Here is a 22,175-nt window from a genome sequence, read left to right on the forward strand (position 1 = left end):
AAATGCGTGTGCTTACAAAGATATGTTTGGTGATTTAAAAGGTATCAAGTGTGAATACTGTTGGCCATTAAGTACTCTTGGTTGAGTTTAAAAACTCGGCGGTGTTGTATTGTATGTTAATATGTTCTTTTACAATATTACCAACAGTATAAGTATTACATTGCTATTATCACAAATGTTGCAAATATTCATACTGTTATTATTAAATGATTGACCTGGATTCAGTGTCCTCGTAATCATTTTGAGTTTTACAGCTCTAGTGACTAGTTTTAAGCAGGCCGTTTCTAAATATAAATATCAATATATAAATATATATTACATAAAATATAATATATATTACATAAAATGTAATATATATTATATAAAAAATATAAATATAAATATAGTGCAAAATTTTTAGCTCGCGCGCTTCGCGCGCTCACATACATTTCCTGTGCCCCTTTTGTGCCCCAGTATGGTCTTGGGTCTAGTGACGCCCCTGGACGGCGCTAACCACTACACCATCGTGCCGCCCCAGGACAATATTGTTCTTGAAAATAAAAACACCTTCTGACCAATCAGAGTCCAGAATTTGCATATCTCCAAGGATACTGTTATGCTAAGTGTATTGATACCAAACTATGCTAGCATTATCGTTCATATTGTTACAAACTCATTTTGATTGACTAGCACGAATTTTTCCAGAATTTAGCTACGTTTGTGGAGGGAGGGTATGACTAGCTTGTTTTCAACACTAGGACTCCATTAAACGGCAGAAATGCTTTGCATCTGTTTCTAGTTGGGTTAGGGGGAGACCACAGGCAAATGAGCGCACCATCTCATCCGAGAGCAGCAGGAGCAGGAGAGCAAACAGCCGGTTCAGGAGGGTGAGCGAGTTCTGCTGTGTGTGTGTGTGTGTGTGTGTGTTAGTTAATGTCCTTGGCATGGAAACCACCATGCAAATTGGTGCGCACATGACATCGAAGGAAAGAATTCCCTCCTGGAAAACTCCGCCCTAGAATATATGGGGTGATCTGAGGGGACTGGGCCTGAAGGACAAGCCTTGTAGCATTCTCCACACACACAGGGGTAAGCTGACAGGAAATGGCGTCACGCTCTTCAGCTGCCTTCCACGAACAAACAATAGGAGCTCGTAAGAAGCGGGCTTCCTTGAATTGTGCAGGTTTCCACATTCACATCAAAACACAACAGAGCGCACTTGCATTTTTCCATGAGTGCTGATGACGGTGCACGCGAACCTCCGAACCTGGAGCACGGAGCGTTTATTACACCGCGGCTACACAAACCACACTCACATACTGTACGTATCAAAACCTTTTTGCAAAAGTTTCCCACTGAGAACCATCTGGAAGCATCCAATAAACCTTCTGAAGAGCCGTCAACGTTGCACGAAGAAGTAATGCACGTGTGACGTAAAGTTCTTCTGATCTTATAGTGCGGAAACAAAAAAATGAGAGAAAAGTGCCATCTAGTGTCTCTTCAAGCTTGTGTAGTTCAAAAAAATATATATTAATTTCTAAAATGCTTGAAAGCACACCATTTCAGAAGGTATACAGTGCTGGGCAAAAGTCTTGGCACTCTGGTTCGTTTGTTTTTTTCATACAAACTTTGTTATAGATTTCTATTTTATGATTTCTACATTATCGAGTCTAAAACATTTTAGAATTCCAAGTGTTCGTTTTTCCAGCACAAAATTAAATATTACAGAAAAAAAAGGTTTTGGTGCAAAATGAAGACGTGAGTGTGACAAAGTGTCCAGAAGAACTGTGGCTGGTTCTGTAACATCCTCAGTAAAACCTCAGTAAAACCATTTCCGCGTAAAACTGCACTCATTGGACCCAAGACTACTTTTTTTTTTTGTTTGTAAAGCAAAGGAAATTTCGTCTCGCACCAAATATTGACTTTGTTTCATTTATTATGGCTTACAAATTACTGTTTATAGTATTTTTAATTTGCCCTAGCACAAATTGCTACTCTAAGTCAAGATCTTTCTGCTTTATTATCATCATCATAACATTTTTTTAGGATGCTATTTCTCCCTCAGTTTTCATCACCAAATTTCACATGAAGAATACCTCTGAGCTGAATTGCATTGTTATGACTTTTGGTGCTGATCTGGATCACTGAACCTGAATGATCCATGAAAAATTGTTTTTTTTCCTCAAAAGCATCCTTCTTTATCTCTTATAGAGTGCTCAGCGTAAATGAGTACACCCCCTTTGAAAAGTAACATTTTAAACAATATCTCAATGAACACAAACAATTTCCAAAATGTTGACAAGACAAAGTTTAATATAACATCTGTTTAACTTGGGTGGCACGGTGGTGTAGTGGTTAGCGCTGTCACCTCACAGCAAGAAGGTCCGGGTTCGAGCCCCGGGGCAGGCGAGGGCCTTCCTGTGTGGAGTTTGCATGTTCTCCCCGTGTCCGCGTGGGTTTCCTCCGGGTGCTCCGGTTTCCCCCACAGTCCAAAGACATGCAGGTTAGGTTAACTGGTGACTCTAAATTGACCGTAGGTGTGAATATGAGTGTGAATGGTTGTCTGTGTCTATGTGTCAGCCCTGTGATGACCTGGCGACTTGTCCAGGGTGTACCCCGCCTTTCACCCGTAGTCAGCTGGGATAGGCTCCAGCTTGCCTGCGACCCTGTAGAACAGGATAAAGCGGCTACATGAGATGAGATGAGATCTGTTTAACTTATAACGTGAAAGTAACGTTAATAATATAACTTAGATTACACATTTTTCAGTTTTACTCAAATTAGGGTGGTGCAAAAATGAGTACACCCCACAACAAAAACTACTACATCTAGTACTTCGTATGGCCTCCATGATTTTTAATGACGGCACCAAGTCTTCTAGGCATGGAATGAACAAGTTGGCGACATTTTGCAACATCGATCTTTTTCCATTCTTCAACAATGACTGGATGCTGGATGGAGAGTGATGCTCAACTTGTCTCTTCAGAATTCCCCATAAGTGTTCGATTGGGTTCAGATCAGGAGACATACTTGGCCACTGAATCACTTTCACCCTGTTCTTCTTCAGAAATCCAACAGTGGCCTTAGATGTGTGTTTAGTCATGTTGGAAAAGTGCACGACGACCAAGGGCACGGAGTGATGGTAGCATCTCTTTCAGTATAGAGCAATACGTCTGTGAATTCATGATGCCATCAATGAAATGCAGCTCCCTGACATCAGCAGCCCCACATAAGGACACTGCCACCACCATGTTTCACTGTAGGCACCAGGCATTTTTCTTTGTATTCCTCACCTTTGCGATGCCATACAGTTTTGAAGCCATCAGTTCCAAAAACATTTATCTTGGTCTCATCACTCCAGAGTATAGAGTCCCAGTAGTCTTCATCTTTGTCAGCATGGGCCCTGGCAAACTCTAGGCGGGCTTTTTTGTGCCTGGGCTTTAGGAGAGGCTTCTTTCGTGGACGGCGTCCATGCATGCCATTCCTCTGCAGTGTACGCTGTATTGTGTCACGGGAAATAGTCACCCCAGTTTGGCTTTCTACTTCTTTAGATAACTGCAGTGAACTTGCATGCCGATTTTCTTCAACCCTTCTCATCAGAAGACGCTCCTGTCGAGGTGTTAACTTCCATGGACGACCTGGACGTCTCTGTGAGATGGTTGCAGTTCCATCTTTGTACCACTTTTGCTACAGTATTCTGACCGATAAGTAAAGCTTTGCTGATCTTCTTGTAGCCTTCACCTTTGTGGTGGAAAGAAATTTTCTTTGGGGAATTCTGAAGAGACAAGTTGAGCATCACTCTCCATTCAGCATCCACTCACTAAAAGAGGTCGCTGTTGAAGAATGGAAAAAGATTGACGTCGCAAAATGTCACCAACTTGTTCATTCCATGCCTAGAAGACTTGGTGCTGTCATTAAAAATCATGGAGGCCATACAAAGTGCTAGATGTAGTAGTTTTTGTTGTGGGGTGTACTCATTTTTGCACCACCCTAATTTGAGTAAAACTGAAAAAAAAAAAAAAGTGTAATCTAAGTTATATTATTAACCTTACTTTCACGTTATAAGTTAAACAGATGTTATATTAAACTTTGTCTCGTCAACATTTTGGAAATTGTTTGCGTTCATTGAGATATTGTTTAAAATGTTACTTTTCAAAGGGGGTGCACTCATTTACGCTCAGCACTGTAGTTCTGGATCTATAGGGTATGGTTACCGGACATCCCGGTTTAGGACAGCTAGCACGAATTACTCTACATTTAGTCACAGTATCTAGCAAGTTTTAATGGTGAAACATTTCATTTTGGTCTACAGCATTTCTTTCCACGTGCCTTTTTTTAGTGTTTGACGCAACCTTTTTTTTTTTTTTTAACATCACAACCAAATGAGGAAAACTATTTAAATTGGAAAAAAAAAAAGTTAGATACTGTGTTTTGTTAGCCTTATTTAGCTTCGCGACCAAACAAATACAAGATTAACGGCATGTCGGGTGAAAAATTTTTCATTTTCAGAACAACGACGGGATGTTCCGCGCTACACGACGGGACATGTCATGTCTGTCTTTAACTGCAGATGCACAAGCAGCTCGAATTCCCATGATGTCGTGCCTCCAAAGCGACACCAGAGTTACCCCGAACTTCATTTCACTCGCATTACTGAGAATAAATCAAATATAAAACCATAGAGAGGGAAGAAAAAATAAATAAATAAATAAATAAAAATTGACCACACATCAGACAATTTCTCTTGCAAGTTATTTATTTTATTACAAAGCCAGGAACAGGGGGGAGGAAACAACTGAAACTAAAGTGCAGTTTTGTGATTGATCGTAAAAAATTTGTTCAGACAGAGTGTAGAAGTGGTGTAATACCGGGTCGGGTCGGAACACAGCAGCAGCAGGATGGAGACACGCGTTTTTAACAGCATGTGGGCGGAGCCTCAGTGTGATACCAAAAGGTAATCTGTGTCTCTCAGCTGATTTCCATTCACTATAATCGCTGCTTACCTGCAGGCTGCTGTATGCAAAACCATGAACAGCTTGAAAGCTCTTATTCAGCTAACAGAGTTTAAAAGAAGTAGTAGTAGTAGTTCCTGAAAACAACCTGAAACATCACCAGTGGTTATAAACAGAGTGGTTATGAGATCAGGACTTGGTGGTGGAGCTGTGGAGATGTTCTCTAAGATCCCATGACTTTCTTCTTGCACTCGACGGAGCAGAGCAGTTTCCCCTGCAGCGCCATGAAGCGCTGACCCACCAGGCACTTGGAGCAGCCCAAGCACTGAAAACACTGAGGCTCGGCGTGCCAGTGGTGCTCACCAAAGGACACGCGCTGGGCCTCGGGCTCGATCGGCTTCTTACAGGACACGCAAGCCTGCAAAAAACCACACACACTCTGAATATCATATGATAATTGAAGACATTTTCATGATACACCATACACACACACACACCTGTATAGAAATGAATATTTTACATATTTTCATTAACGACTCGGAGCATAATCAGAGTTTGGAACAGCTATCAAAATGTTCACGATACCTGCAATACATCACATATTCTATCATGATATCAATGCTCTATCATCATCTTACCCAACCCTCATCTCATCATCTCTAGCCGCTTTATCCTGTTCTACAGGGTCGCAGGCAAGCTGGAGCCTATCCCAGCTGACTACGGGCGAAAGGCGGGGTACACCCTGGACAAGTCGCCAGGTCATCACAGGGCTGACACATAGACACAGACAACCATTCACACTCACATTCACACCTACGCTCAATTTAGAGTCACCAGTTAACCTAACCTGCATGTCTTTGGACTGTGGGGGAAACCGGAGCACCCGGAGGAAACCCACGCAGACACGGGGAGAACATGCAAACTCCACACAGAAAGGCCCTCGCCAGCCACGGGGCTCGAACCCGGACCTTCTTGCTGTGAGGCGACAGCACTAACCACTACACCACCGTGCCGCCCATTATAAATATGTAAATGAAATAAATTCACAAAGCACATGAAGAGACCAGTATTATTTGCAAGTAAAATCTCATCACAGCATGACTGATAGTCAAATATCAGTGTACACACACACACACACACACACACACACAGGCAAGAGATGCAAATGCGTGTAATACTGACATAGAAAACAAACAACTACACTGAGTGCGAAAGCCTACATTCTGTCACATGTACATTAAAGTACAGCAAAATTCATCCTCTGGATTTAAGCAATAGGCACACACACACACTTTATTTATAAAGCATTTCATACACACTCACACATTTTACACACACACACACACACACACACACACACACACACAGCAGTGGGCAGCTGCGTTACGGCACCCAGGGAGCAGTTGGGGGTTCGGTGCCTCGCTCAAGGCCACTTCAGCCACGGAGGGGAAAGTTCTGTTCATTCAGTCCCCCACGTTTCCTGCCAGTCCAGGGAATCGAACCAGCGACCCTTAAAGCCCAAGCCTGCTTCTCTAACCTTCAGGCTGTGTGCGTGCCCGTGTGAGATTTTTTTATATACATCTGTGTGTGCACACATGTGTGAGTTCTTTACCACAGCGTGGTTCTTCATGTAGCAGGGTTGGCACACTGGCTTGTCGTTCTCCATGACGTAGGTTTCTCCAGCCAGAACACAGTCACAGTCAAAACAGCAGAAGTGTTTTAGGTGCCAGTTCTGTCCCTCCGCCTGAGTGTACTCATTACTGAAGATGAGCTGAAACACACACACGATCACAGAGGAACGTTAGAAACAGAAACCCGAAACCAACAGGCCTCTCAGGCCGCCTCCAGCTCACCTGAAACAAAATCACTCAATAAATCTGTTTTTCACTCAAATGCGCATCGTTGTACCACAGTGCTGCTGAATTCTCAATTCTGATTGGTCGAAAGGTGTTCGTACCCATCGCATAGCTTGATTCTGACTTCTGAACAGTCAGGAGTAAAGCTGTAACTTTCTTCAGGACCGAGGGGTTTACTCTCCGCAAGAAGTCGTTCCGCAACGTTAAAACACAACTACAAGCGGATAAAAGGTCTAACGTGTCTTTTTTTTTATTTTTAATTTAAAAATATGTAAATCAAGATATTTCTGTGGCATAAGAGGAATAAAGCACTTCAGGACGGCCCATTCGCATCTACGCCCCCGTTGTTAATCCAGTAGTCATGATGATGGTGGCATCACATGGTTCCTCCTCCACATTAGCAATTTAAAAAATAAATAAATAAAATTAATTAATTAATAAACAGCTGGTAAAAATCGCCATGAGCATCTCGCAGACCTGAAGATAGATAGATAGATAGATAGATAGATAGATAGATAGATAGATAGATACTATACTCATTTTACATGCTGAATATCCATCTATAAAATTAATTTCGGAAAATTAAGATGCTGTGATGATTTATTACCAAAAAAATAAATAAAATAATATCTTTCCATTGCTCAGTAGGAACCAGACGATATGAAGTTTTTAAAAAAATAATAAATAAATAATAATAAAAAAAAAAGGTATGCAATATTTCCCCCCAAAGAAACCTTTGATTATACTTTTTCATATTCACCAAAAAACTAATTTTTTACATTTAAAAAATGCATACAAAATAAATACATAAATAATATTTAACACCGAAAAACATGAATAGATAAAAAAAATCTGTAAACATTTTAACACTTAAAACTATGTTTAAAAAAATGAAAAAAAAAAAAAGGTACTTGATTATATTTTTAAAAAACGTAATAAAAATGTGTCGTCTCAGGAAAGTGTATCATGACATAACTAATCACGATATTGATAGAATATTATCAAAATCACCCAGCTCTGATGTCAAACAATTATTTTATTTAAATCACACTACATCATCCGACCTGTGGATCATCACAGCTCCTCCCTCTCTCTCTCTCTCACCTCGTCACAGCCAGCGCATCGGGGCTTCTCACTGTCTCCGTAATGACGGCCGCAGTAGAGCTTCCCCTTCTTCCAGAAGTAAATCATATCCACCAGCAGCTCGTTGCAGGTGCAGCACACGAAGCATCCCGGGTGCCACAGCTTGTCGTATCCGGCGCGTTCTGCGAAAACAGCCAGGTCGCCACGGTTCATGACACACTGGCAGTGATGACACGCCTGAGGAGACAACGGATACGAGTTCAGGATACGACATCTGTGGTTTCAGAGCAACAGCAGGACAGAGACATCGGGGCAAACACTGAGCTCCTGAAACAGGACTTATTGTGTAGCTTATATTCTATATCAATGATTTTTTCATCTCATCTCATTATCTGTAGCCGCTTTATCCTGTTCTACAGGGTCGCAGGCAAGCTGGAGCCTATCCCAGCTGACTACGGGCGAAAGGCGGGGTACACCCTGGACAAGTCGCCAGGTCATCACAGGGCTGACACATAGACACAGACAACCATTCACACTCACATTCACACCTACGCTCAATTTAGAGTCACCAGTTAACCTAACCTGCATGTCTTTGGACTGTGGGGGAAACCGGAGCACCCGGAGGAAACCCACGCGGACACGGGGAGAACATGCAAATTCCGCACAGAAAGGCTCTCGCCAGCCACGGGGCTCGAACCCGGACCTTCTTGCTGTGAGGCGACGGCGCTAACCACTACACCACCGTGCCGCCCCATGATTTTTTTCAATTAAAAAAAAAAAAAAAAATCTATAAATTATGCAAATTATTATTAATTGCCTCTCAACAAACACTAGACCTTTGTGTTTCATCAGAAACTCTGTAGAGAACCCAATGCACCAGTACAGAGGAGTAGGTTTATCACAAAATACGCTATTACATGGCGCCATCTGGTGGCAGGAATCAAGTAGTGTCAATCTCCATATTTTATATTAATTTTAAAAAAAAAAACAGAATAAAAATTATAGCAACAAAGAAAGCTAAAGCAACCATAATCTTCAGCAAGACTTTTTTCTTCCATTTAAAATCTACCTTATAACATGCATTTAAATACATAACTCTCTAAGTGATTCCCATTTAAGCATTTTATTGTGAACAGATTCAGTGTCGGGCGGCACAGTGGTGTAGTGGTTAGCGCTGTCGCCTCACAGCAAGAAGGTCCGGGTTCGAGCCCCGTGGCCGGCGAGGGCCTTTCTGTGCAGAGTTTGCATGTTCTCCCCGTGGGTTTCCTCCGGGTGCTCCGGTTTCCCCCACAGTCCAAAGACATGCAGGTTAGGTTAACTGGTGACTCTAAATTGACCGTAGGTGTGAATGTGAGTGTGAATGGTTGTCTGTGTCTATGTGTCAGCCCTGTGATGACCTGGCGACTTGTCCAGGGTGTACCCCGCCTTTCGCCCGTAGTCAGCTGGGATAGGCTCCAGCTTGCCCGCGACCATGTAGAACAGGATAAAGCGGCTAGAGATAACGAGATGAGATTCAGTGTCAGAACACGGGGCTCGAACCCGGACCTTCTTGCTGTGAGGCGACAGCGCTAACCACTACACCACCGTGCCACCCTAGCAAGTTATGAGTGTTTGAAATATGCTCTGTAATATACCAGTCCATATGTCAAAGCAACGACCATAAATGTACAGCGGAAATCAAAGTGACCGACATCTGCCAACGCTGTCAAAAGGCGTGCACGCCCTCTTTCGAATGCTGATGTAATCAAGCCGGAAGTTTTGTTTGTTTTGATAGCAATCAGGAAAGTTTGAGAAAAGTCGGCAGTAATCGTCATTTAAACTCGTTTTTGTACAATATTTCGTTTGGAAAACAGTTTTCAAAATGGCGGCACTGACACCTGGCTGACGCTTCACGTTTCGAAGTCTCGCACAAGTCTCGTGAAGATCGCGCGGATAAGCGACGCCTGCCGTGGACCAAACGAACCAAATTCAACACGGCCAAAAACCGAACAGGCCGATGAGTATAATATTTAATTGCGATTAGCTGCCAATACAAGTCACGATATAAGGTTACTACAACCGAAAACATAATTGAATAACACGTTAATTAAGAAATAAAGCAAGTTTAAAAATGACTTCAGTTTCCCTTTAAGTCTAAGCTATAACAGAAGATGTTTCTCCAAAAGCATTCACTCAACATGTAAGAGATGTTCTCATGAGAGAATTCCCCCCATGACTTACAAACTACGTTCTTTTAAATACGGATGTTTCAGTTGATCTGAATTTAACACTCAGGTGTAGATGTTTAGACTTTGGTATAATTAGCAAACAGTTATTCCATGAAATCGAGTCGTACATGAGCTGATAGCCGACGAGGCGTGGAGCACCAGATTGTCTATAATCCATGTATGACAAGATTGAGTGGAATAACAGTCACTGGATTTTGAGAAACGGAGCAATATTTTGTTTTTTAGGTTAAAGTTATTAAAACTTTAACCTGTAATCAAAACCTTCACGTGGGTTTCATTCGGATTCTTCCGTTAGTCTTGAGATCTGTCATCGTTTTATCATTATTTTTTTTTAAATTTCAAGTTAAAAGTAACAAAAAAAAGTCCTGCAAGAAACTCTGATCCATCTAAGAGTACACGGGAGTACAGTATGTCCTGTCCTGGAAATCTGAATCACTTCATCTACAGGATTAAAATTATTCCAGAACTACAGTGGGGCAAAAAAGTATTTAGTCAGTCACCAATTGTGCAAGTTCTCCCACTTAAAAAGATGAGAGAGGCCTGTAATTTTCATCATAGGTATACCTCAACTATGAGAGACAAAATGAGAAAAAAAAATAATCCAGAAAATCACACTGTCTGATTTTTAAAGAATTTATTTGCAAATTATGGTGGAAAATAAGTATTTGGTCAATAACAAAAGTTCATCTCAATATTTTGTTATATACCCTTTGTTGGCAATGACGGAGGTCAAACGTTTTCTGTAAGTCTTCACAAGGTTTTCACACACTGTTGCTGGTATTTTGGCCCATTCCTCCATGCAGATCTCCTCTAGAGCAGTGATGTTTTGGGGCTGTCGCTGGGCAACACGGACTTTCAACTCCCTCCAAAGATTTTCTATGGGGTTGAGATCTGGAGACTGGCTAGGCCACTCCAGGACCTTGAAATGCTTCTTACGAAGCCACTCCTTCATTGTCCGGGCGGTGTGTTTGGGATCATTGTCATGCTGAAAGACCCAGCCACGTTTCATCTTCAATGCCCTTGCTGATGGAGGGAGGTTTTCACTCAAAATTTCACAATACATGGCCCCATTCATTCTTTCCTTTACACGGATCAGTCGTCCTGGTCCCTTTGCAGAAAAACAGCCCCAAAGCATGATGTTTCCACCCCCATGCTTCACAGTAGGTATGGTGTTCTTTGGATGCAACTCGGCATTCTTTCTCCTCCAAACACGACAAGTTGAGTTTTTACCAAAAAGTTCTATTTTGGTTTCATCTGACCATATGACATTCTCCCAATCCTCTTCTGGATCATCCAAATGCTCTCTAGCAAACTTCAGACAGGCCTGGACATGTACTGGCTTAAGCAGGGGGACACGTCTGGCACTGCAGGATTTGAGTCCCTGGCGGCGTAGTGTGTTACTGATGGTAGCCTTTGTTACTTTGGTCCCAGCTCTCTGCAGGTCATTCACTAGGTCCCCCCGTGTGGTTCTGGGATTTTTGCTCACCGTTCTTGTGATCATTTTGACCCCACGGGGTGAGATCTTGCGTGGAGCCCCAGATCGAGGGAGATTATCAGTGGTCTTGTATGTCTTCCATTTTCTAATAATTGCTCCCACAGTTGATTTCTTCACACCAAGCTGCTTACCTATTGCAGATTCAGTCTTCCCAGCCTGGTGCAGGTCTACAATTTTGTTTCTGGTGTCCTTTGACAGCTCTTTGGTCTTGGCCATAGTGGAGTTTGGAGTGTGACTGTTTGAGGTTGTGGACAGGTGTCTTTTATACTGATAATGAGTTCAAACAGGTGCCATTAATACAGGTAACGAGTGGAGGACAGAGGAGTCTCTTAAAGAAGTTGTTACAGGTCTGTGAGAGCCAGAAATCTTGCTTGTTTGTAGGTGACCAAATACTTATTTTACCGAGGAATTTACCAATTAATTCATTAAAAATCCTACAATGTGATTTCCTGGATTCTTTCCCCCCATTCTGTCTCTCATAGTTGAAGTGTACCTATGATGAAAATTACAGGCCTCTCATCTTTTTAAGTAGGAGAACTTGCACAATTGGTGGCTGACTAAATACTTTTTTGCCCCACTGTATAATCCGACTTGATCTGAAATCACTATGAACAAATTTATGGCTTAAAATCACATTTGATTTGGAGAAGACATTAATAGAAATTAGAGAAATATTAGTTTCCCAGTTAAATATTATAGTACGCCTTATGTTTTTGGAAAATATACACTACTTCTGGCTATTTTTACAATGTGTATATTTTCTACCATCTGTCTAATTTGATTATCAAACTCAAAACCTATAGAGCTGAAGCACTTACGTAGTTCCCAGCAGGACCGGCTCCGCTTGCAGCCCCAACTGCCCCCGGGATCCCGACCTTCCCCACAGAGGCCGTGCCCTGGTCACCGGGTGCCCCAGGCTTGGCTCCGGAGCCTGAACTCTGAATGGGTCCTGCATGAGAACCGATCTCCTCTGGGAGGGTCAGGTCTCCGATGCCCAGAGCCTCGTCCTTGTACTTGCGCACATAATGCTGCATTTGTTTGACCTCGGTGGGCGAGAGCTCGTGGCAGCGCTCCGGGTCCTGGTCGTGCTCTGGCAGCTGTTTAGCCATCTGCTTCTTGCGATAATCTGCTCCCTGAGTGCCTGCTATGGGCCGCCGCTCCGGGGGAAGCAGCTCCATGTAACGCAGAGCCTGCAGCAGGAACACAATGATCATCAGGGACAGAGGAACAACAAGGACAGAGTGGGGAATGAGCAGCATGTAACAATGAATATGAACAACTAAACCACAGAAAATCTTTTATGGAAAAAAAGGAACCTGCTCGAGATGTAAACTTTGACATTTCTCTAGAATAGGTATGTAATGATATTAAAGGTGCAATAGGTAATTTTTAAAAGTATTCCTAAACCTTTAAATCATATTATTTCAAAAGATATACATGCAATACTGCTATCTGCAACATTTCCATGCAATGGATCACGATCGTTTTTTCCATTTCAGCCTTCTGTATAACTTTTTTCTGGCCCAGAAATTACTTCTGCTCAACCTTTTTTTTCCTTAAAGGCAACTTGTAAGAAAGAAAGCCTTTGTCAGATTTACTGTACATTATTATACAGAAAAATTATCTTCATAGTATATTCCAGCTCCTTAAGAAACTGGGGTCAGCCATGATACGACGCCCCCTGGAGCTGAAAGAGTTCAAGGCCTTGCTCAAAGGCCAATAGTGGCAGTTTGGTAGTGTTTGGGGTTTGAACTCCTGATTGAGCCAGCGTTGCGACCGGCCCACATAGTTTCAATAAAGGGGGTGGGGTTACTTGCTTGTCAAGGTTTTCATGCACCAACAAAAAGTTCTGCTCCTTCAAAAGTCTATAGATCTAAATGATGAAAGCATGTAAAATCAAAAACAGCAGTGCTGGAATCCTTACCAACTTCTGGTCAACCCCTGGAGGAGCCCACTCGTAGGTGACAGCTTTGACCACATTCTTTTTGGCTGCCACGGCAGGGGGAGTGAGGGCAGCAGCAACAGGGGCAGCAGGAGGGATACTTTGACCTGCGGCAATGGAGGCACCAGGGACAGAAGGGAAGCCTTGGCTTGAAGCAGACGGAGTACCCTTGCCAGGGACAGAAGGGGCGCCGTGGCCAGGGACAGAAGGGGCGCCGTGGCCAGGGACAGAAGGGGCCCCGTGGCCAGGGACAGAAGGGGCCCCGTGGCCAGGGACAGAAGGGGCCCCGTGGCCAGGGACAGAAGGGGCCCCGTGGCCAGGGACAGAAGGGGCCCCGTGGCCAGGGACAGAAGGGGCCCCGTGGCCAGGGACACCTTGGGAATAGGCAGGACTCACTGTCCCTGCAGTACCAGCCACTGGAACAGGTACCGCAGTACCAGTAGCAGGTATGCTGATGGTTACAGTGAGCTGGTTGCCTTGGTATGAAGGCACTCCATCTCTCTTCAGCTTGGCGATGAGGCCTGTGTACTTGGTGTCTTCGAAAAGCCGCCCCACCTTCTGGTTCTCTTCCGTCTGCAGATGCACGTCGTGATCCTCTATCCCGCACTTGCAGTTGCGGCAGATCTTTCTGTTAAAATGATGAACAAGGATGATGAATTTTCTCTGCAAGGTTGTCAAAAGCTTGAATTTTACATAGGAAACCAAAATGAGACCAATGTTTGACCACAATTTCACCAACTACACAGAATCTGGTCCACTACTAGAGAAACACACGCTGCAAAACTTGGAATATCATTACAGCACTGGTTGGTGTCCTGGGCGTGTCATAACACAGAAAGACAGCCAACAGCCAGGGTAAAAAAGGAAGAAGGTTCATAACTTTAGATATCAAGTGGATAAAAAAACATGCATCGGTGCCCAGTGTGTGTCGTTACATTTACAGCAGATGGCTTTATCTAGATCGACTTACAGAAGCGCTTTGTAGTGCAAGTTAAACAGACAAATCCATTCACAAGTTTGGAGTTATTGCATACAAACCTCCAGAAGTGAAGCTCAAAGCCCTCACACTTGTCCTTGCATTTCAGACACGCTGCTCCGGCTCCGATCTCATGGCCCAGGGTCATCTGCCAACACACACACACTTGGTGTTAGACATAAATTCAGGTTTAAACAACACTACAAATCCTTGGAACGTGGCTTTGGGGCAAACTGAACGGAACTTGAGACGGACTGATGAGCAAAAGAGCTTATTGAGAGTCATCTTGAAACTCCATACTTCTCCAGATCTATGTAAAATACTCCGGCTTGGATTATTTCTCATCCCACATAAACCTGTTTTTATCTCCATCTCTACATGCAGACTATTTACATACTTAGGTCATGAGATCATATTCTGCTCTCATGCTGTTTGATATTTCACTTCTGCTGCCAAACGCCTTGTTTTTTTAATATTCATTTTGAGCACGGATCACTCACTGCCGACGCACCGAGCCATCCCGACACGACCATGCCTATATAAGGCCAAGTATTTGAAGATGTGTAAGAAGCCTGGAGGGCTCCAACACCCTCCTGCTGCTTTCAGAGCAGATGTCTTTACTTCTAAATCATGACGGAACCCAAAACCCGGGAGGAATTTGCCAAACACCTGGTTTAAGACCAGGTTTGAACCAGCTGTTAGACTCTTATCCCTGTTATTAACAGTTTATCACACCGGATATGAGTGATATAAATGAACTTACGTAATTGTTTCATATTAATCCAGAAATTAAAATAAACAAGACTACGCTTGCGATGAGAACAAAAGTAATAGCATGTTATAAAATGAGGAAATGTTAGTGTGTCTGCGAGGGGGACGGTGCATGGCCTAATGGTTAGAGACGCACATTTGGGACCAAAAGGTCAGCAGTTCAATTCCTTGGACCATCAGGAAGGCTGAAGTGCACTTGAGCAAGGCTCCTAACCCCCTACGGCCCCCCAGGCTGCAAACCGCATTTAGGAGACGCTCATTTACCGTTTAGTTGTCGTCTTGGTGTTTTCAGCTCGATAGGGACTTTGACTTATATGTTATTCATGGGTGTGGCTAAATATGAAATCGGCTGAGCCATGATTATGAACATGCTTGGCAGCACATGACAATGAAGAAGTTGTGGAAATCTGGCAGGATTTTTTGTTTTTGTCAAGAAAATTCCAAATTTAGTGATTAATTTTCCAATTAAGACATATGAGCTTCGGGCAGTACGGTGATGTAGTGGTTAGTGCTGTCGCCTCACAGCAAGAAGGTCCGGGTTCGAGCCCCGTGGCCGGCGAGGGCCTTTCTGTGCGGAGTTTGCATGTTCTCCCCGTGTCCGCGTGGGTTTCCTCCGGGTGCTCTGGTTTCCCCCACAGTCCAAAGACATGCAGGTTAGGTTAACTGGTGACTCTAAATTGACCGTAGGTGTGAATGTGAGTGTGAATGGTTGTCTGTGTCTATGTGTCAGCCCTGTGATGACCTGGCGACTTGTCCAGGGTGTACCCCGCCTTTCGCCCGTAGTCAGCTGGGATAGGCTCCAGCTTGCCTGCGACCCTGTAGAACAGGATAAAGCGGCTACAGATAATGAGATGAGACAAGTTTCTTGACGAAAAGATTCGTAAATGAAGCCCAATTAGTGCAATCCGCGCAAAAGAAATCATACTGTTAAATCAGAAATGTATTATTTAAATAAATTAATTAATTAATAAATCCATCCTCCCTGAAATTATCCAAGGGCAAGAAGAAAAAAAAAAATTTATACAAAAAGTCTCTGCTTGCTCTCTCTCATATATTACATAAGACAAATTTCACGACTGATGAGTTCTGGATTCTGATTGGTCAGAAGGTGGTGATTAATTTTCTAGAACAGCAGTACAGCTTCAAATCACAGGTTTCTATCAATGCACATGTTCTAATACGTTATTATTTCTGTCAGGACGCGTATAGCGGATGCGTCACAAACGGATTTAACATATGCATTAAACGTGAAGGGTTTTTTTTTTGGAAAAAGATGCTTATTTAGCAGGTGTCGAAGGAGTCTCCAGTGTCCGCAAGTTTTCAGGAGAGTTTTGACACGTTGCAGTTTCTCGGTAGCATCGCAAGCTGCATGTTTTCCGTCTTATTAAATTCGAGAGAGAGAAAATAGACAGGCTGGTGAAAGAACGATTGTTTACAGCTGCTAGAACATAGCACAAGCGTGAAGATGATGTGACTTTTCTTAATGTCTTTCTTTAAGTTAAGAATGATCATTCTGCCGATCACGGTGCCATAATTCCCTGCCGTGTTTTGGTCGACAGATTGGCAAGTTTGAACCTGACCAATCATCGTTCACGTCCTTGCGTGTCATTGGGGAGGAAGGACTACAAGGACTGTACTGTTCTTGATGTTCATATTCATAAAAACGACACAACAAAATCAGGCTGTGATTCATGTAGTCAGATTCATGTCATCAAATTGCTGTGATATAAGAGGAATTATTATCCACACAGGACACTTTTTCGATGGAATGAAAACGTGTTCTATTCCCTTGTAGCGGGTTTCATTCATTTGGTTTGATAGCACGATAGCAATATTTTTAGCATATCGCTTATCCTGTGTGTATAAACATCATTCTACCCAATGAAGAATGAGCGTTGAATAGGGTTTACGATATTGCATGGTTATCAAAGCAACATGACGTCACACGTCGGAGATGTAAAACTTCCACGCTAGCGCATGACTGGGAAAAACAAACATGGCCGCCAGGTTTGCTTCGCTTTGCTAAATACGGAAGATTTTGAGAGAATTTTGAAAGCGAAAGACGCGTTGAACACCCGAAAGGAATGTGTATGTATAATAATGCCTGGCTTTTTTTTTTCCATGGTATATCAGATATATTCCATTCAGCTACTCGTCTTCGACTTGTTCAGTATCATGCTAACTGTGAACGGAATACCTGTGATAGACCACGAAAAAAGCCAGACAATATTATTTAAATATTTAGCTGGAAAACTGCATAATTTTTGCATGTCAACAAGTTCATGTTATACAATAGAAAATACAAAACACAACCATGATGGGTGAGCAGTTAGTGGTGTTAACGTCTCACAGCTCCAGACTTCCCGGCTGCTCTCTGCCTAGTTTGCCTCCTGTGTGTGTGTTTGCTCGCTCTGGGTTCTCTGGTTTCCTCCCACTGTCCACAAACATGTGGCTAGTTGGACTGACTAAGTGAAATCACTCCTCAGTGTCTACGTACGTGTGTGTACTGTACATTGTGCAGTGATGGCCTGGCATTCTATCCAACATGAATTCAAACACCATATTTTGCACCCAGTTTTCCCAGGATCCACTCTGACCCTGACCAGTATGAAGCGTAAACCAACATTAACCTCCTAGGGCTTAGCGGTCACATGCGTGGGCAGCACTTTATGGAAATTCGGAACAAGAATCCACATATGTGGACATACTTTTTCTCTAAAAGTACATCTTCTCAAAAGATGATGCTTAGTTTTTATTCTAATCAGGTTCTAATAAGCCCAAATAGCAAAGAGAAATAAAAAATGCATGTAAAAAAAACAGCTTGGGCCTTAGGAGGTTAAACTTTTTACACCATAAAATGTAAAGCTTTTATTCAACTGGATGATTTTAGGTATAAATGAAAAAGTTTGATCCTTTTTGGCTTATGATATTCTTACATAGTGATTTATTTACCCATGCGTTACCAGTTCTCGATACATCAGTGAATTCATGGGCAATGTGTTTCAATATATCCGTATTTCCTACCAATTCCCATTATTATTGAGTGAATTTGCAAGTTATCTACCAAATTTTGACAATTTGGGTGACAAGTTTTACATTTTACGCTTCACGGACGCAAATCAATAAGACATGCTCCCCTCATGAAGTGGAAACACCCCGTCACCTATTCTCGATATATGACGTCATCATTGGATTTCCATTATGATAGAAGTAGGATAGTTGGTTAGGGACATGCCATTTCTATTTTTTTAATAAAACGGGAACATGTACCACAATATAAAATTGATTAATTTCCACATTCATAACGCTCATTCATCTCAAACAGTTTTATACAAGAAGATACTCCAAAACAACATGGAGTTGAATTAATAATAAACAATTATTTACATATCATTGCTCACTGTGCAACAGTCACATAAAAACCGAGTGCCAGATCTAGCTACTCTTAGCTTGGTACAATACTTGAGGTGCACCCAGTGGTTACACTGTGTGTTAACACACTGGACCCAGTTAGTTATATACAGATCTCCATCAGTGCGATTCCTAGGGATGTAGAACCTCTTACAGACACAGCACCTTTCCTCATCTGCTACCTCAGACTCTCTGTTGGCTGGGGAGTCATCCTCTGATTCTGAGGGAGATGCGAGCTGGATTTGGGATGGACCAGGCTGTGGGGACTCCGGGGGTGGAGGTGGTGAAGCTTTCTTGCTCTGATGGTTGGTTGAATTGGTCACAGAGGCTCTCTTAGGGGCTGGGGCTGAAGTTTTAGAGGGTTTGGAGGACTCCCAGTACGTTTTGAGTTTCTTAACAGTTTCTCCCTCAAGAGCACTCCCACCAACAAAATCATGCACACTATGATGCTTTTTCTTAGGTATCTTCTCTGCTGGGGCAGCACGGTGGTGTAGTGGTTAGCGCTGTCGCCTCACAGCAAGAAGGTCCTGGTGGGTTTCCTCCGGGTGCTCCGGTTTCCCCCACAGTCCAAAGACATGCAGGTTAGGTTAACTGGTGACTCTAAATTGAGCATAGGTGTGAGTGTGAGTGTGAATGGTTGTCTATGTGTCAGCCCTGTGATGACCTGGCGACTTGTCCAGGGTGTACCCCGCCTTTCACCCGTAGTCAGCTGGGATAGGCTCCAGCTTGCTTGCGACCCTGTAGAACAGGATAAAGCGGCTAGAGATAATGAGATGAGATCTTCTTTGCTACTTTGCCACCCCGATCACTGAAGAACTCGGTAATATTATCATGAACGACTGGTCCGGAGTCAACTCCTGCTGCTGTTGATGGCTCACTGATTGTCTTATGATTATACAGGGTGGCAGGCTTGATCAGATCCTGTAGTTTCCTCTCTCTCTTTTTAAAATGTGATATTTAGGGGAAAAAGTGACATTTTCATGACATGCAAAGTAAAAGTCATCTAAAGACTGTGGATTATGCTGAGCAATTCCAGCGTTATGGACGTGACACTTGAACTCAAAATGGCAACAAATGACCCAGTGCATGTTTTATTGTCTCCCAGTATTTAAACAGGTGTTGCATATTTTAAGGCTGTACCATACTGGAGAAGTGATAGAACAAGAACAATTCCCATAGTACATCTAGGGCATGCCAGAAAACGCCAATAAAAGATGCGTTATGGATGTGACAGAAAAAGTATCACTTTTCTTGGGTGACTGTACATTTTTATCAAACTCTGTGAAATTGTAAACCTAATGTCGAAATGGAGATATCCATTTGATAGAGGGGTCCAAGGTGAATATTAAAAAATCTTTGCTTAAAATATTTTGTATTTCATGCAGAGTTTCGGAAGGAAAAGTCAGCGTTATGGATGTGACGAAATTCCGTTATGGATGTGACGCGTCTGAAATAGACATGGCGTATGTTTAGAAAATCAGCAATTTAACCACCATAACCCTTTGAAAAACTCTCTAAATATCAGCTAAAACTATCAAAGTTCTTAAATAATATTTAGGATGGCTATTGTTTTGTGGATTTTAGCATACATTTCTGCGGCTTGTGGGAATAATATAGAATTGTACATGATCAAAGTTGATTTTAGCTTGGGGTTTACATTATAAGAAAGGAAGACTGACAGTGACATATTAGGTTGGTTACAAACTGGTTCAACTTATTCACATCTGTAAAATACAGGCCTAGGTGAGATCTCTGGGAGTGGTTTTGATGTATTACATGCTGCTTTATTTTTGCATGGTGAGGTTGACATTTACATGGAATTGCCCTGTTTTGAAATAATTAAATAATAAACTCTTATGAATTAATGTATTCTGGTTCATACTAAATAAGTGAAAAATACTAAACAAGTTTTGCTCATTAATTAATTAATTACAGACTTGCTTGTGTGTTAATTATAAATGATAATTTTCTATTATTCCCCAGATCAGATCGACCACCTTTAGGGCGTTGCCACATGACTCGGGTCGAGTCCCAAACCACCAAAAACTGCAATAAACACTTCATTTAAAAAAATATTCCACTTCCTCCCCTGCCTCTGACACTGTGCAGTGCTGTAATGTGCAGATTAACCCCTGACCTCTTCTTCACAAGTGATATAAAGCTCTATAACATCAGATCATGAAATAAACTCACCTTCTTCACTTCCTTCTCGATTTCCATGGTCAAGTGAAGCTGATTAATAAACTGAGTTTAACCAAAATAATAACAATAATAACACTCCTAGTCGATGAGACCAGTTTGATGAAATGTCCAGGGTGGGACTGGAGCAGATCTTTCACTTTTTATGCCCCCTGTGCTCTCTCCTGCACCTCTCCCTCTCCTCTGCTCATTGTTAAGTAAAGACACTTCCGCCGTTTCTCAAAGCTCAACTCTCAGCCAATAGAAACTCACGGTCGGATTTAACCCACCAATCCCAGGCGGGAATGAGCGTGGAGGCGGGTCTTCCAGTGTGGTCCTATTGTTCATTGTAGTAGTGAAACATTTTAGGCTTCATGACTTTATGGAATCAATCTGCGGAGCATCATTTATAATGTTCTCAAATAAATAAAAACAGAATGCAGTGATGTGGAAGTTTCAAAATTCCATATTTTATTCAGAATAGAACATAGATGACATATCAAATGTTTAAACTGAGAAAATGTATCATTTAAAGAGAAAAATTAGGTGATTTTAAATTTCATGACAACAACACATCTCAAAAAAGTTGGGACAAGGCCATGTTTACCACTGTGAGACATCCCCTTTTCTCTTTACAACAGGCTACAGTAGTTATAATTAATAGTTAAGTGAGTGAAATGTTTAACAGTCTGACAGACAGACACATAGAACCCTGACTCCAAAAAAGTTGGGACAAAGTACAAATTGTAAATAAAAACGGAATGCAATAATTTACAAATCTCAAAAACTGATATTGTATTCACAATAGAATATAGACAACATATCAAATGTCGAAAGTGAGACATTTTGAAATTTCATGCCAAATATTGGCTCATTTGAAATTTCATGACAGCAACACATCTCAAAAAAGTTGGGACGGGGCAATAAGAGGCTGGAAAAGTTAAAGGTACAAAAAAGGAACAGCTGGAGGAGCAAATTGCAACTCATTAGGTCAATTGGCAATAGGTCATTAACATGACTGGGTATAAAAAGAGCATCTTGGAGTGGCAGCGGCTCTCAGGAGTAAAGATGGGAAGAGGATCACCAATCCCCCTAATTCTGCGCCGACAAATAGTGGAGCAATATCAGAAAGGAGTTCGACAGTGTAAAATTGCAAAGAGTTTGAACATATCATCATCTACAGTGCATAATATCATCAAAAGATTCAGAGAATCTGGAAGAATCTCTGTGCGTAAGGGTCAAGGCCGGAAAACCATACTGGGCGCCAGTGATCTTTGGGCCCTTAGACGGCACTGCATCACATA

The 22,175-nt window shown here is 42.3% G+C and overlaps 1 protein-coding gene across 1 annotated transcript; it reads right to left on the reverse strand.

Moving 5' to 3' along the window:
• Window positions 1-4,717: 4,717 nt before the first annotated feature.
• tes (testis derived transcript (3 LIM domains)) lies at window positions 4,718-21,101 on the reverse strand. The gene is made up of 7 exons (XM_060928412.1): window positions 20,887-21,101; window positions 14,574-14,659; window positions 13,518-14,163; window positions 12,412-12,783; window positions 7,892-8,107; window positions 6,544-6,702; window positions 4,718-5,349 (listed from the first exon to the last, which is right to left on the reverse strand). Exons 1-7 carry the CDS (start codon window positions 20,911-20,913, stop codon window positions 5,155-5,157), a joined length of 1,701 nt encoding a protein of 566 aa, XP_060784395.1. The 5' UTR covers window positions 20,914-21,101; the 3' UTR covers window positions 4,718-5,154.
• Window positions 21,102-22,175: the final 1,074 nt, after the last annotated feature.

Source organism: Neoarius graeffei, chromosome 8 (assembly GCF_027579695.1).
Source record: "Neoarius graeffei isolate fNeoGra1 chromosome 8, fNeoGra1.pri, whole genome shotgun sequence".
Classification (NCBI taxonomy): Eukaryota; Metazoa; Chordata; class Actinopteri; order Siluriformes; family Ariidae; genus Neoarius; species Neoarius graeffei.